The 13,367-nt window shown below is 42.6% G+C and overlaps 1 protein-coding gene across 1 annotated transcript in view; it reads right to left on the reverse strand.

Moving 5' to 3' along the window:
- Positions 1-12,957, reverse strand: part of LOC310964993 (uncharacterized protein) — a 31,853-nt gene extending 18,896 nt beyond the window's left edge. Inside the window, exons 1-14 of the mRNA XM_083938351.1 lie at positions 12,691-12,957; positions 12,370-12,527; positions 10,779-11,353; positions 9,253-9,273; positions 9,102-9,164; positions 6,644-6,697; positions 6,464-6,508; positions 6,241-6,267; positions 5,788-5,832; positions 5,493-5,537; positions 4,227-4,280; positions 2,990-3,058; positions 2,813-2,881; positions 1,781-1,849 (exon numbers count right to left, since the gene is read on the reverse strand). Coding sequence (XP_083794477.1) covers positions 1,781-1,849; positions 2,813-2,881; positions 2,990-3,058; positions 4,227-4,280; positions 5,493-5,537; positions 5,788-5,832; positions 6,241-6,267; positions 6,464-6,508; positions 6,644-6,697; positions 9,102-9,164; positions 9,253-9,273; positions 10,779-11,353; positions 12,370-12,520 — 1,287 coding nt within the window. The 5' untranslated portion in view covers positions 12,521-12,527; positions 12,691-12,957. The remainder of the gene's footprint in view (positions 1-1,780; positions 1,850-2,812; positions 2,882-2,989; positions 3,059-4,226; positions 4,281-5,492; positions 5,538-5,787; positions 5,833-6,240; positions 6,268-6,463; positions 6,509-6,643; positions 6,698-9,101; positions 9,165-9,252; positions 9,274-10,778; positions 11,354-12,369; positions 12,528-12,690) is intronic.
- Between the last annotated feature and the right edge of the window lie 410 nt (positions 12,958-13,367).

The following is a 13,367-nucleotide window of genomic DNA, read 5'->3' on the forward strand; positions in this document are numbered from 1 at the left end:
TAAAGCACACACAAAGTGATTACATTTGTCATTACCTACATGCATTTGAATTCAATTCATCACCCTTAATTTAACGGTCTGGGTTCATCAAAACAACAAATGGGTTTCAGTCTAGTGTTGATCTGGAGAGCGGTTTGTTCGCTTAATCGAGAGCTATGGCTTTGGGGCAGATGTTTAAAAATATCTAAGTGTTAAAGGATATTTCTGCTCAGAAATGATAAAAAAATATCAAATGAACTGTGATGGGTGATGTTAAACACCTGGGGGAAAGTTAATTAACACTGACAATTTGTATACAGACATGAACAGCGTGTTAAATCCCAGCATTGCATTTTCACAAGATGTTTTTACACAGACGTTCAGAAATAGGGAGGTTCATGAGTTCGAGTCCCCTCCCGTGACCATGTCTGGCTTTACGTTTTCTAAATCTTTGGACACAACAGCAATGCAGCGTTACTATGCTCGGCAATGTGGGCGGCTTACAGCAAAAGAAAACAGGAGCATACATGAATGAGAACCCCAACCAACCAGAATGGAAAGTCTAGTCTAGCCTCTTTGAGCCTCCACCCAAAACTCAGCCATTTGGACCAGCAGTAACGGTCGTGACAAGAGGACTGTGAGCTAGTTAGATGCTGAGGTGACGCGCCTTACATTCTAAAACTTCCGCAACTTTTCCTTCAACGGTTTGGTTTCGAATCTTTGGTCTGAGCTGCTTTAGTCTGGAACCGCTCAGTTCAATTTAGATTTCCAAGGGCCGTTATCGGTATCGCACACCAAAAGACATCTGGGTGCAATTACAGAGACCTATATTAATGAAATGCGAGCTACAACCAATCAGAGCAACGAAATGATCAAGCGCTGAGCGTCACGTGCGAGTTATGCCGGTGCGGAGCCGAGCGGGAAAGGAAATGGCGTGTAGGTCACAAACTTTCTCAAATGACAGCTAAACATTACACTAAAATGTGTGTCTGAAAACATTTTAGAGGCAATAGGGAATAGAGTAGCAGAATCTTGATTCATATTGGATCAGCGCTGCCTAGTTTGACAAGTTTGATCTGTGTTTCGTGAGCCTTGAATGCGCTGGACAGAGGACGCCATTTACATAAGGCAACATGATATAAATGGTTGTGATGAGCTTCCCCGGGAAGGGACCTGCTTGAAATCTGTCTGTATGGGAGGGGGACCAGACATAGCTGCCAGAGCAAATGAAACATGAGCTCGGGTGATTCGTCTGGTTTCCAGACTATACCAGTCATTAAGAGAACCCAAATTCCCTTTTCTTTTTTCTTATCGTTGGATTAAGAGCATGTACGCGTGAGTATCCACATATGTGCATGTGTGCGTCTGTACATTCTGAGGGGAGACAGACACAGGAACAGAGTCATTCTTTCCCCTCTCTGTGAGTCACTCGCACCTCGAGGTGTCCTGGCCTTTTCCCTGTATCATCGCTGCATCTGCACCGGCATGTTCTCTAGTGGGTACGATCAATGGACTGGAATATACGATGAGGTAATAAGAGACATGCGGCGGTGCTGTATGCGAACTTATGGAACTTCTGCGTTGTGTTATCATCTCTTGCAACCATACACGCTGTCAATTTTATGTCATTACACCCTGGGATCTGGAGGCCAGACGCGGCCTTTGTGCAGGTCAGTGTGAAGGTAGGTGAACCGGAGGTGAATGCATGAAATGGGGTCAAAAGAGTTCAACGCTTTTAAGTGGTTTGAGTGCATAAACCTTTCAGGGATAAGCTGTGAGTCCCATAAGACACTGAACTCACCTTTGGTCCAGGGAGACCTTCTCCGATCAGTCCTCTCTCTCCTTGGACTCCCTGTGGCCCTTGAGGCCCCTGAGTGAAGCAAAGCAATGTAAATGACCAGTGAAAAATCTTCAACAATTGACTGTTTGCTTAATTGTGAACAATCGTGAGGGTAACACATAGGTTTTGAAAGTAGCAGTAATTGTAGATTATCAAGGATCAGACAGACCCTGACCATGACACAATTAACTGTACTGATGGCATATCCACTAGTTGGGAGTCAAGATGCTACTATGTCAAAAATTTGGCTTACGTTAGCTTCCCTGGACATTTACTGCTCCGGCGAAACTCATTTTGAGAGATAGTGCTGTGGTTCCTGAAGTCATCATTTTTTACATTACAGGTGTATTAACATTATTGCAGAAAAACATTTCCGCGCACATGGTTTTAGCCTCAGTTTTTTTTGTTGCAGTTTTCAAGCCTTTATTATATAGATAGACAGGAAATGGGGTGAGAGAAAGAGGGGGAGACATGTAGCTGAGGGAGTCTAACCCGCAGCTGCTGCCTCGAGGACCTTCAGCCTCTTTACATGCTCTAACCTCTCAGTCACCGGCGGCCCCAGCCTCAGTTTTTTTTACACATTACAGTTTTATCGCATAGCTAGCCATTAAGTGCATCTTTCATTTCCATTTAATTGTAATAAATGATCGGAAACATTAAAAAAGTCGACTGGAGACACTTAAGAACCAGCTTAAGAAGTCAGAATTAGCCTGTTAGCTTATTAACAGGTTTTTAAAATCTGCTAGCGACAGGCGTCATTTACGCTGCTAAAATCAAAAGTGGGTGACTGGAAAAGAGCCTGATTTGTGTGAAATCAAAGACCCACTGTTTTAAAAATGACTTTAATATGATGGTAGATCTGCCATGTTATCATTTTAATCTGCATATGTGCCGCGCTTGAACGGAGAGACAGGTATACAGTAGCAGCAGTAAGCAGGGGCGGGGGCTGCACTGCTGCGGCCTGTAACCTTAGTGTGAGGTGTGCGTGCTTACCGGTGGCCCATGCTCGCCAACCCCCGGAGGCCCAGGGGGCCCTGAAAGCCCCTGGTAACCGACATCGCCCTGTGGAGTGCAAGTGGGCAAGTTAAGAGCGTGATAAGGGTGAGACGCAGGTGGATTATTATGTTCTCATGACATCATTTTCCAAAACAATAGGGTGCCAAACTCTACCTTGGGTCCCGGAAGGCCAATCCCTGTTTCCCCTTGGATTCCAGGTGGTCCAGAAAGTCCCCTTTCCCCCTATAAAATACAGGCAGGGACATACATGCGTAAATGCACAAACAGATGCACAAACACCCCGGCTTTGTTAGATTGCATCCTGGATCCAATGCATCACAACGCAAACCAACCTAGCTCCTCCCACTCCACGCGGCTTTTTCCTACCGTTATTTTAAAAAATGGGGTTTAGACTTGTACTACGGGGTTCCTTCATTCCTTCAGTCAAGACTTTATTGGTAAAGAATGCAATTATTCACTCAGAGGCTGTAAATCACAGCCGGGGTAGGCAGCAGAAGGGCATGTAAAAGGCGTGAAGAGGGTGTGGAAATGTTAGCAGGCACATACCAACACTATTTTTTTTTTTTCCATTTCTCTTGCCCTTTCAGGCAAGTTGAGACAATGTTTAAACCCAGACATTAGTCTGCCATTCAGGTGATATAGAATGACAGCCAGACAATCAACATGAACATTCTTCCAAAATAATTAAGGAGGGAACACTTGGCGGGGTGTGGGCTCGTGGTAGAATTGGCAGCTATAACACGAGAGAGGGGACTTAAAATATAGGAAGAGACAAATAGGCTGACAAGGTAATAACAGATGAGGTACTTCAGAGGGGTTTCAAATGTTCCACTGGTGATGGATCATAACTCATAAATAAGTGTTCAAATGTGTGGTCATCCGATCAGTTTGTAGGGCTGCTTGACATTTGTGAAGTTATTTATGTCCAAGATAAATTGATTTAATCCAAACATTTTAAATGCCAACTTTGAAAGGGTAATGTTACTCGGGGAGAAAAAAAAACTCTCAGGAAGAGAAGGAGCACTTTATTATGTCACATGTGTTTTCGCACTTTTTATTCTTCCACATGCGGCAACACATTTCATTTTTCACCTCTGCCACTTCCCATGTAACAACGCTACGCACTGTCTTTGTGCTGATGAATCTGCTGACATGGACACCTCTTTCATACAACTATGTAAGGGACTTAACTCGAACCAGACTGGGGGGAAAAAAACTGTATCCTTCAGATATGCCTCTGGTAAAGGCCAGTTAAATGTGTAAAGGAAGAACCAGTCGAGAGGAGAACGTTTGATTTACCTCTGTAGTTTCCTTTTATACTTCAACACTTCCAGGATTTCACAGGTTTGGTGCAAGCATTTCAAACGCATCAATACCGAGGAATACTTACTTTTTTACCCATGGCACCTTCAGGTCCGCTGTCGCCAGGTGGACCAAGCACACCCTGAGTTGTGAACAAATGTGTTAGGGTTACACATGGGTATTGCAAAGTAGCAGTTACTCTGGATCATAAAACAGACCCTGAACAGGACATAGTTTCGTTAAAAATAGCACAATTGACTTTACGCCAAACCCCTTATGTGGATGTCCGATCATAGCGTAGCAACCGTAACTATGTGAAACTTTGGAGTTGTCCGCATGTTAAAGCAGAGTGGATGTTGGAACTATAGTCTGCGTCTGTGTGTTTGGAGGGTGGGGTATTTTTTGCACAACACAGTGTGTTTGTGTGCTATAACGTAAACGGCTCATGCTAGCATGCCTGTATAATTAGACTACTACTTGACTTTTAATCTGGCATTACTCCAAAGCCGAGGAGCACATTATTATTTTACCGGATTATTTTGCGGCGTTACAGATTATGTTGGGAAAATCTGTTTTCAGAATAGGATCAGCCATTGAATGGGAGCTAAGATGCTTTTGCTACTATATCAGGTTTTAGGCTAACATTAGCGGATACCCCACATTGTCTTACGTTTTCCCAAACTCACTGGTTGGTCATCTTCCCCAAAGCATTTTCTTTTGTAAAAGTGAAACATATTGTATTGTAACAATAAAGTCCAAATTTACAAGGCTATGTTTTGGCAATGTTTGTATAATGTTGTTCTTCTAGGGATAGCTAGCCAGCAATATAAGAACAATGCTAATCCTCGTTTACCTGTCTTTTATGGGGATCTGGTGAGGGACTTGTTACCTCTAACATGTAGCTTTACATGTTACTACTGAGGTAGTGGCATTTTATCATTTTTTCAGAAACATTCTTTGCTGTCCCTGAACATGACATGAAATGCATGCATTAAAGTGTATTGTATCAGCTGTCCATAGGCTACATTTAATACTGTACTAGGCTACAGCGTCAAAGCGATTGAAATAAGTTAGCTTTAGATTTTAAGTTTTTAAACAGTGAATGGATATGGCACTTATTATTTACCTATAGCTGATAAAATCTTGTCTTGACAGTTGTTATTTCCGAGGATACAACTGACTACTATCGACAACTATTGACCCATAGTTTTGAGTGGTAAATCTGCGTTCCTTATCATTGTAAAATGCATACATACGGTGCTAGAATGGATAGCTTGATAGATGTGGCAGCAATAACTAAGATTATAATAATAACAACTTTAGATTTTATGATAAAAACAGTGGTAAATTTTACCTGAAGTCCACGATTTCCCCTTGGACCAATTGCACCTTCAGGCCCCTTGAAAAGAATAGACGTTTCTTAAAATTCATAATCCACGGCGATCATTAACGATACTTTCATCTTAAAAGAGGTTGTGTAAGATTTAATGATGGTGGGGTAAAAGCAATTATAGGTTGAAATGGTGATTACCATAAAACAAAACCATATATCACTTAACACAGCTGAGTTCAGGCAGATATCATGACTGCAGCGCTGAGGCAATGACACAATGAAAATCAAATGACAACAATACGAAAGGACAACATACTCTGTCTCCTTTGATTCCTGGTGTGCCACACTCCCCTCTCTCTCCCTAAAAGAGGAGAAAAGCCGTTTATTGAAGTCCTTAGTCCTGTATGACACAAAGTGCAATTTCCATGCTGCAATTCATCTCGGAATAATGAGTTTTAATATCACAGCCAGGCGCTTGTGTGCAACAACTAATCACACGGGATTGACATAATTCAATTCCTTTAACGGAAAAGTAACTAGAGATACTTGCAGGCACGCTTGACATTAAACGCAGATGAAAAAAGGAGAACAAAATGCCATGATATTTCTTAAGTCTTTTCTGTGAATGCTACCTTTCAAGGCACTTTATCGGGTCTGGAAAAACACAGAATTCTCCAGTGTATGTCGCATTTGTTTTAAGCGTGGGAACCTGATACTTTGACAAGCAATGGGGGCATATAGAAAAACTCCAGTAGAATCCATACAATACCTTCTCTCCTTTGTATCCCGATTTTCCCTGTGTGTACAAAACAGTCTTGTTAAGTCAGAAGGAGACGGGCAACAACCAAAGGAGTGCCACACAGACAACAAGACCTGTGTCTTTTCCTTCAAGAGTTCATGTTAAAAAAATAAAATCTAATGGGAAAGGTTTGTATAATGCATGTGTCAATCTTGATTTGAATCTGGGCAACTTGATTCAACTCTCAGCTCACCTCTGCTCCTTCCCGACCCGGAAGTCCACTGAGCCCACCTTCACCCTAGGGGAAAAAGGTTTAATTTTACAAGGAAAGACACCTATCTGGTTTGTACCAGCAATATTTTAAACTGGTAGTGGGTTTTTAATATGCAGGTTGATTAATCCTTTATTAACTATTTGTTAAATGAGGCAGCACCTTCTGTCCTCTTAGGCCGGGGCTTCCATCATCTCCAGGACGGCCCTTCTTGCCCTAAAGAAAAAAGTCAGCCATTCAGAATGATAGGTATGCAGCATATACTTGAACTGTGTGACTTCTTCAGAGCTTATAGGGAAAAGCATGACATGTGTATAGCTCCTGTGGCATAGTGAAATAACCTAAGTGAACTAGATTATCTGTCGAATAAAAACAATACACAATAAAACATTTACCCACCTGTTAAATCATTAATTTCCAGTATATACATACAACATATCTTAAAGGCCCTGTATGTATCTTTTATTGCCAATGGGTGAACGTGTTGTTACGTAACTTAAAAATTGAGACCTTCACTGACTTTTTCAGTTGCCTATAACAGCCTGAAGACTGACTTCTATGTGAAGGATTCAGATCGGATTTTGTGGGAAACGTTTTTGCACATTTGTGCGAGTCCCTTGTCACTCTTCTGCTCGTCTACAGCCAACATATGGTAGCTAAACAGAGTCCGCTAGCGTCAGCAAACAACCGGAACCGGTGTTCTTGATTCTAGTCTTGTTGTAAATACGATTGTTATTCATTTTTACAGCATTATACCAACAAGATGCAGGTGGATTATGTTCGGTCTCACTGTTTTGGCTGTTATTCGCTCGTGGCTATGAAGCGTCTGAACACGAGAGTATGAGGGTTTTCTGAAAGTTACACAAAGAACCTTTAAGGTAAGCTTCATCCTCTTATAAAAGTTGGTCTTTTTACACAACTATGTGGATTGCATTAAACAGCTCTAGCTAAGTACAAGGCTGGGCTCATGGTGAGAGGATAAGGCTCTAGCTTCATGTTCACCATACAGATATAAAAGCGGTATGGATCTTCAGATCTAAGAAAGCATACAAGTGTATTTTCCAAAATGTCAAACTTGTCTTTCAAGTTCTGCAATGATTTCTCATCCTCCATAGCTGTAAATCCTATTGTAGCTGCCTTATGTTTGTGATACACAGTTACGTTGTTTTTTTGTTGACCCATAAAGACCTCATGTAAGCTACATGTTTGAAGTGTAGCATGGAAGCCATTGAGTTTGGGAGCAGATGAGTCAGAGGGAAAGTTGTCTGCATATGTGTAAAATGGCGCACTCGAACAAGCGTCTGGCTCTTCTCTCTGCTTTCATGCATGTGTGCATGTTCTTATCTTTCAAGTATTCCCTGTGTGTCTGCACACACTGCTTCTCTCAGTGTGCGCCTGCTGCCACTGATATGAAACATCTTTTGTTCAGAGCATTAAGTTTAAGGGGGTAATTACCCCGTTCTCATCCCATGAAAATACATCAAAGAAAAACCACTACGCCTAATTGTGGCTGACCTCTTTGTAATAAAAGGAGCGTTTCACATCGAGACATGGCATTGGCAGTGGAAGAAAGTCACGCATGTAACATCTTATCCACCAAACATGTGTCCTCAGACAATCCCAAGTGGCTGGGTTCTTTCGACAGACATGTTTCTCCTCATTTCCCATGTAAATCTCTGTTTAGGCCTGTTCTCAACAGAGTGTAAGAGGAATGCAAGGTATTTGCTTTTACTCTCACTGCTGCAGGGGAACAGATCCCTTAAAACCACACAATTTACTAAACTCACTAAAAGTCCTGCAATTTTGTAGCCTGTAAGCATCAAGGGTGTCTTTGTCAGCTGTGTTGATCTCTACAGTGCTTCAAAGGGGAGTAATTGAGAGGCTGACACTTATTGTATTAAGCAGAGGAGGGCCAACAAATCTGAAAAACCTATTATGATATAAATAATCAAAGAAACAAACTGTTAAATAAACTCAACTCATTAGCAATGAAATGGAACTTCATCATTATTTTCAAAACAACAGTTTTATTGGATCTGCATTTATTTGATTATACCCATTTAAATCTAAAATTTAAAACAGACACAGTAACTAAATCCATCCCTCTATTTGGCTTACGCAGAGTGCTTAAGCTGGTTACCTAGCCGCCTAACAAGCTAGGCTTGGTTGTGAGCTTTTATTATTTTTCAGCATAATAACATACCATGCTCACAACCCAGCCGAGGAAGTTTAGCCAGCTAGCACTGTAGCAAGAAGCCTTGTTAAGCTAAACGAATAAATAAAAATGAGCTGTTGTCCTTCACTATGTACTTTGTTCATTTTTAGCCTCAGCTAGATAGATGATTCAGCAAAACTTTGACATTGTTGTTGCACTTGCTAACTGTTGCTAACTGGCTAAATTTGGTCGCAGTTGTTGAGCTTGCTTGCTTAAGAGACAGGGGACACGGGATTTGCTGAAAGATGAGAGGTTGGTGACAAAACCACGCATGAAAAGTTACATTATGACATTAAATGGCATTAACACATCAAAATGCTAATGTTGATATAAATATCTCTATTGTGAATTTCAAAGTCATTTATCTAATCTTGAACACTCCATAGACCAGTGCGGGGTACTTACAGGAGGGCCGCTGGCTCCCCTTTCACCCTTGTCACACGCACACTTGCTCTGGGCCAGAGGACACTTCAAACACAGGGAAAGAAGAGTCAGGCGGGCCATTTGGGGACACACATCAAGAATTGTGCAGGAAGACTGCAGGCTTAGGACTTACCCCTTCATCTGCCAGCGCTGTCTGTGGAGCAAGAAACACAAGAATGTCAAGATGTTGTCAGACTTCCTCCATATGGTTCAGTTCCTCCGCACCAGCACACATTTAGAGAATGATCGTAGCAATCTTTTGTCTGAGGTCAACTTTTAATCCTGGTCTCAAAGTTACAATGGAGGATTATACTGGAGACAGAAACACCTGCTATTCAAACACCCAATTAAACTTGTTCGCAGGTGGCCTGGGCTCCGTTTGTCGAATGGCCTTCAACCTCCTCCACCTGATTCTGTGAGGGAACTCATATCCTGCATTTCCTCTTGTAACACTTCCAGACACTTCTTGCCAGAGCCCGGACGTTAACCCCAAGGTTTGATTGTCTCTTCAAAGCTAACCGCATTCTCTAGACAAGGGGGAACGGTCGAAATTCCACGGAGACCTAACGCAAACCACATGCATTGATCAGTAAAATAGCCTCGGTAAGCATCCAGGGGATGTCTCCGTAGTAGGGAGGGATGTCTGGAGACAACACAGACAGTCTTAGAGGACGGAGCGATGCAGACTGAGAATTAAAGATAGTTTCTCAGGTGAGACAGAGGCACATGCTTATGACATACACATGCTGCCGATGCAGGGCAGAGAGATGAAAGTTGCCTAGTTGCTGCTGCTGGGCTCTTGCATGCCGGCATAAGGGCAGGCTGTCAGATTCAATGTTGTGGAAGTCTCAGCGTAAAATTTCTTCAAAGTTTTCCCTTATCGTATTTAGATGTGTACCACCTGTGTCCACAGTAAGCCTACGTTTGAAGTGGTGTTTGAGAAGCCGGTTGAATGATGTAGCGTGCATACATGTTCTTGCCGTGTTCTTGCTCTTACTGCACCCGATTTTCCCAAAGGGGTTTTAATGCGGAGCATATGTTAAAGCAAACGGCCTGGTTTTGTCTGCAGGATGTTGCTGTGCAGCACATGTTCTAATTATCTTAGTGGAAATTAACCGTCAGCTTTTGAAAGAAGCCCAAATCGCTCAAGATAAACGACTGGAAATAAAGACAACCTTTGACTTAGTTAACATGCATCGACAAAGAAGGAATTTCAGAGCTTCACATTTTTTCGGCCAGCTGAGTTTTCTTTTACAGTGATGTCTAAGGTGATGACAGCAGACCTGTTACTATGGCAGCAGGTAGCAGGTGTACATCGGGGATGCAATAGGCCAAGAAATACAGAAGTGAGTGGTGTCAAAGACAGCACAAGTGATTATTGGGTGCATGGAGACGTGAGAGACGCTAACATTTGATTCATTTGGCAAAGGTCACTCTGCATACTGGCTTTTTGAAGCTTCCAATTGGCATAAATTACTGGGAATAAACAATTATCAAGCACACATTGACATTTACACAAGCTGTGTGTGTTTTTTGTAAATGAGAGAGACCTCTGTTACAACCAATTTAAAAAATAAAAAATAAAAGCAAATACCAATTTCCCCATGTACAATTATGTATCGAATCTGAAAACATATCAAAATACTAAATTTTACTCACAATTTCCTTGATGAATTTATCCACAATGGTTCTATCCTGCAGGTTGTGAAGGTAGCGCGAGGCTGGGGAGCTAGCAATTAGCCGAAGCTGAGCTATATTGCCGGGCTCATTGGCCTCAGGTGTGATGCCGATGGTGAAGAAGCGGACGCCCTGGTTCTTGGCATCTGCCACGGCCGAAAATATGTCTGGGTTCCTGGGATGCGAGACGCCGTCGAAGAGCAGAACAGCCACCTTGATGCTGCTGAGGTCCGACTCCTCCAGGTAAATACGGGTGAGGTTGGTGATGGCGTAGGTGGTGTAGGTGCCGTGACCGATGTACACGATGGGCGCGATCCGGGCCTTGAAGTCGTCAATGCCCCTCCACTGTTTGAAGGTCTGCTCTACGATGACGTGGCTGCTGTACTGAAGGAGGGCCGCCCGGGAGCTGAGGCCCCGGCCGGTCTGCAGCCGCAGGTTCTGCAGCCGGTCCATCACGTCTGAAGCGAAGCGCTTCTCCTGGGCATGGTTGTCCTTGGCGCTCTCTGAGCTGTCGATCAGAAAGGCTATCTCCAAACTGCAATCTTCATCTACGAGTGCTGAGAAGGAAGAGGAGAGACGGTTAATAACAATGAGAGAGTTACAATTAGTTTAGTTGGTTTGACTTATACCACTCTCATGTCTAAATGCTAAATATATAGCTAAAGGCACCCGCTGGTTAGCTTAGCTTAGCATACAGACTGGAAACCGCTAGCTAGAGCCAGGCTTTTTAAAAAAAACAATGCATGCCATTAGATGATTGCTGTTTTGGCATTATAACAAACCACCAAGTAATCATTCTCTGTAGTTCTCTGCTGCCAAGTCAGGCGTCTAGACTTTTCCAATCAAGACGCATCATTTATTACTTTGATCTCAAGGGAACAAAAGTCTGTGTTCAGCTCTAGTTGGTGTGTAGAAACACTAAAAAGAAGACTTTCATATCCAGCCAAACACAGTCTAAGATCAAACTGATCACAGCCAAATAGATTTTATGACTTGGGGAGAAATGTTTATCCGTGGAGCCTTCAGAAAGGGTAAAGGTGATTTATCGACTGTTTATGCCCTATTGGCTGATGCCTTTTCAGGAAAAGTGTGATGAGTTCATGAATGTGACATATAATTTTGAAGAGGATATAAAAGTAACTCATCTTGCTGCGCCAACCTTCAGAAACGGAAGGAGGTCACAGATCTAATATAGGCTGAGGATAAATCACATTAATCTTCACGAGAAATATGTCACAGAGAGAATGCGCCTGGGGAAACAGGATTCTGAGCGAATAAAACATTTGGGTAACGGAGCACTTAACGGTCACACAGGAGATGGATGGCTCTGAGGAGCCTGAGAGATATGATCAATCCAAGTGGATTGCATCCTCCAGCGATGTCCTTGTTGGGTATCATGTTCTTTTTTTTTTTTTTTTACCTGTGGCAGCAGTTTTTTTTTCGGGTGATGAAAAAAGTGAAAGATGTGACGCATGCACAAATTCTACACCACTTTTCCAAGTCTGTGGAGAAGAGCCAATAAAACAGTCCACAGGGAAAAAAACAAATAAAAAAGAGACTACTACAGACTTACATTTGCCATTTTGCGTTAGGGAATTCAATGGCTTTGGTTTGCTCTTCTTCTTGGTGGTCACCACCTCTTCCTCATAGTCTTCCTCATAGTCCTGTGCCATAAGACCTTGAAGTCCCCACAGTAACAGGAGCCAGTGCACTGAGGGGACCATGACTTCCCTGAAGGATAAAGAGAAGACAGAGATGGACACAAAGACCCGTACACGTCCTCACATTTAATACCTTTCCCAAAAAAAAAAAAAAAAACCCTGCACACACTCAGAGAACAAGCTTTAACAAGCATGCATGTTTGAGACTCAGGCATCAAGCATGCATAACTCACAATGTTGCTGACTTAGGTCTCGAATGTCTTCAGCTCTATAAAGCTCTCCTGGCAGGGAGGAAATTCAGAAAAAGTGCAAATAGGAAAAAGGAGAGATTCTTCATTCAGAGTAAGTTTGGTTCCATGTTCTGAGTGTCTGAGTTCTGAGCTGAGTGTCCTCTTCAGGGTTGAATCCAAGTTGGGTCTGTAAGTCAAATAGACACCTTATGGTGACACCAGCAGCAGCAGAAGCAGCAGAAGCACAAGCAGCGTGTTGCCAAAAGTTTAGATTGAATTCTGGCTCTCTTGAGAGTCAAATTCAAGCCATTCTAAGCTTGCAGTAAATTTAGGGAAGTCCAGCCCATTTCTAAACTCACTCACTCCCATTCAGGGGAGAGTGTGGGTGGGAGGGGTGCCTGGGGAGGCAACTACAGACACTCCAGAAATCCTTTAATACCTCTTGATGAAAGAACAATGATTGCTCCCTAATGTGTGTGTCATTTTTACTGTGCTATTTAAAATGAGAATGGAAAAGAAGCCCCGGGGAATAAAAGCAAGTTGTCCAAGACAGCTGTTTGAAAACAAAACAGGGCTTTATCATTGGGTGGCCAATGTGTGGTAGCTACCATTAAGAACACCAAAGAGACCAATGTCCTTGGTCATATTTAGGGGGGCTATAAGTCAGTTTACACATGTAA

The sequence above is a fragment of the Echiichthys vipera genome (genome assembly GCF_963691815.1).
Source record: "Echiichthys vipera genome assembly, chromosome: 23".
In the NCBI taxonomy this organism is placed as follows: domain Eukaryota; kingdom Metazoa; phylum Chordata; class Actinopteri; order Perciformes; family Trachinidae; genus Echiichthys; species Echiichthys vipera.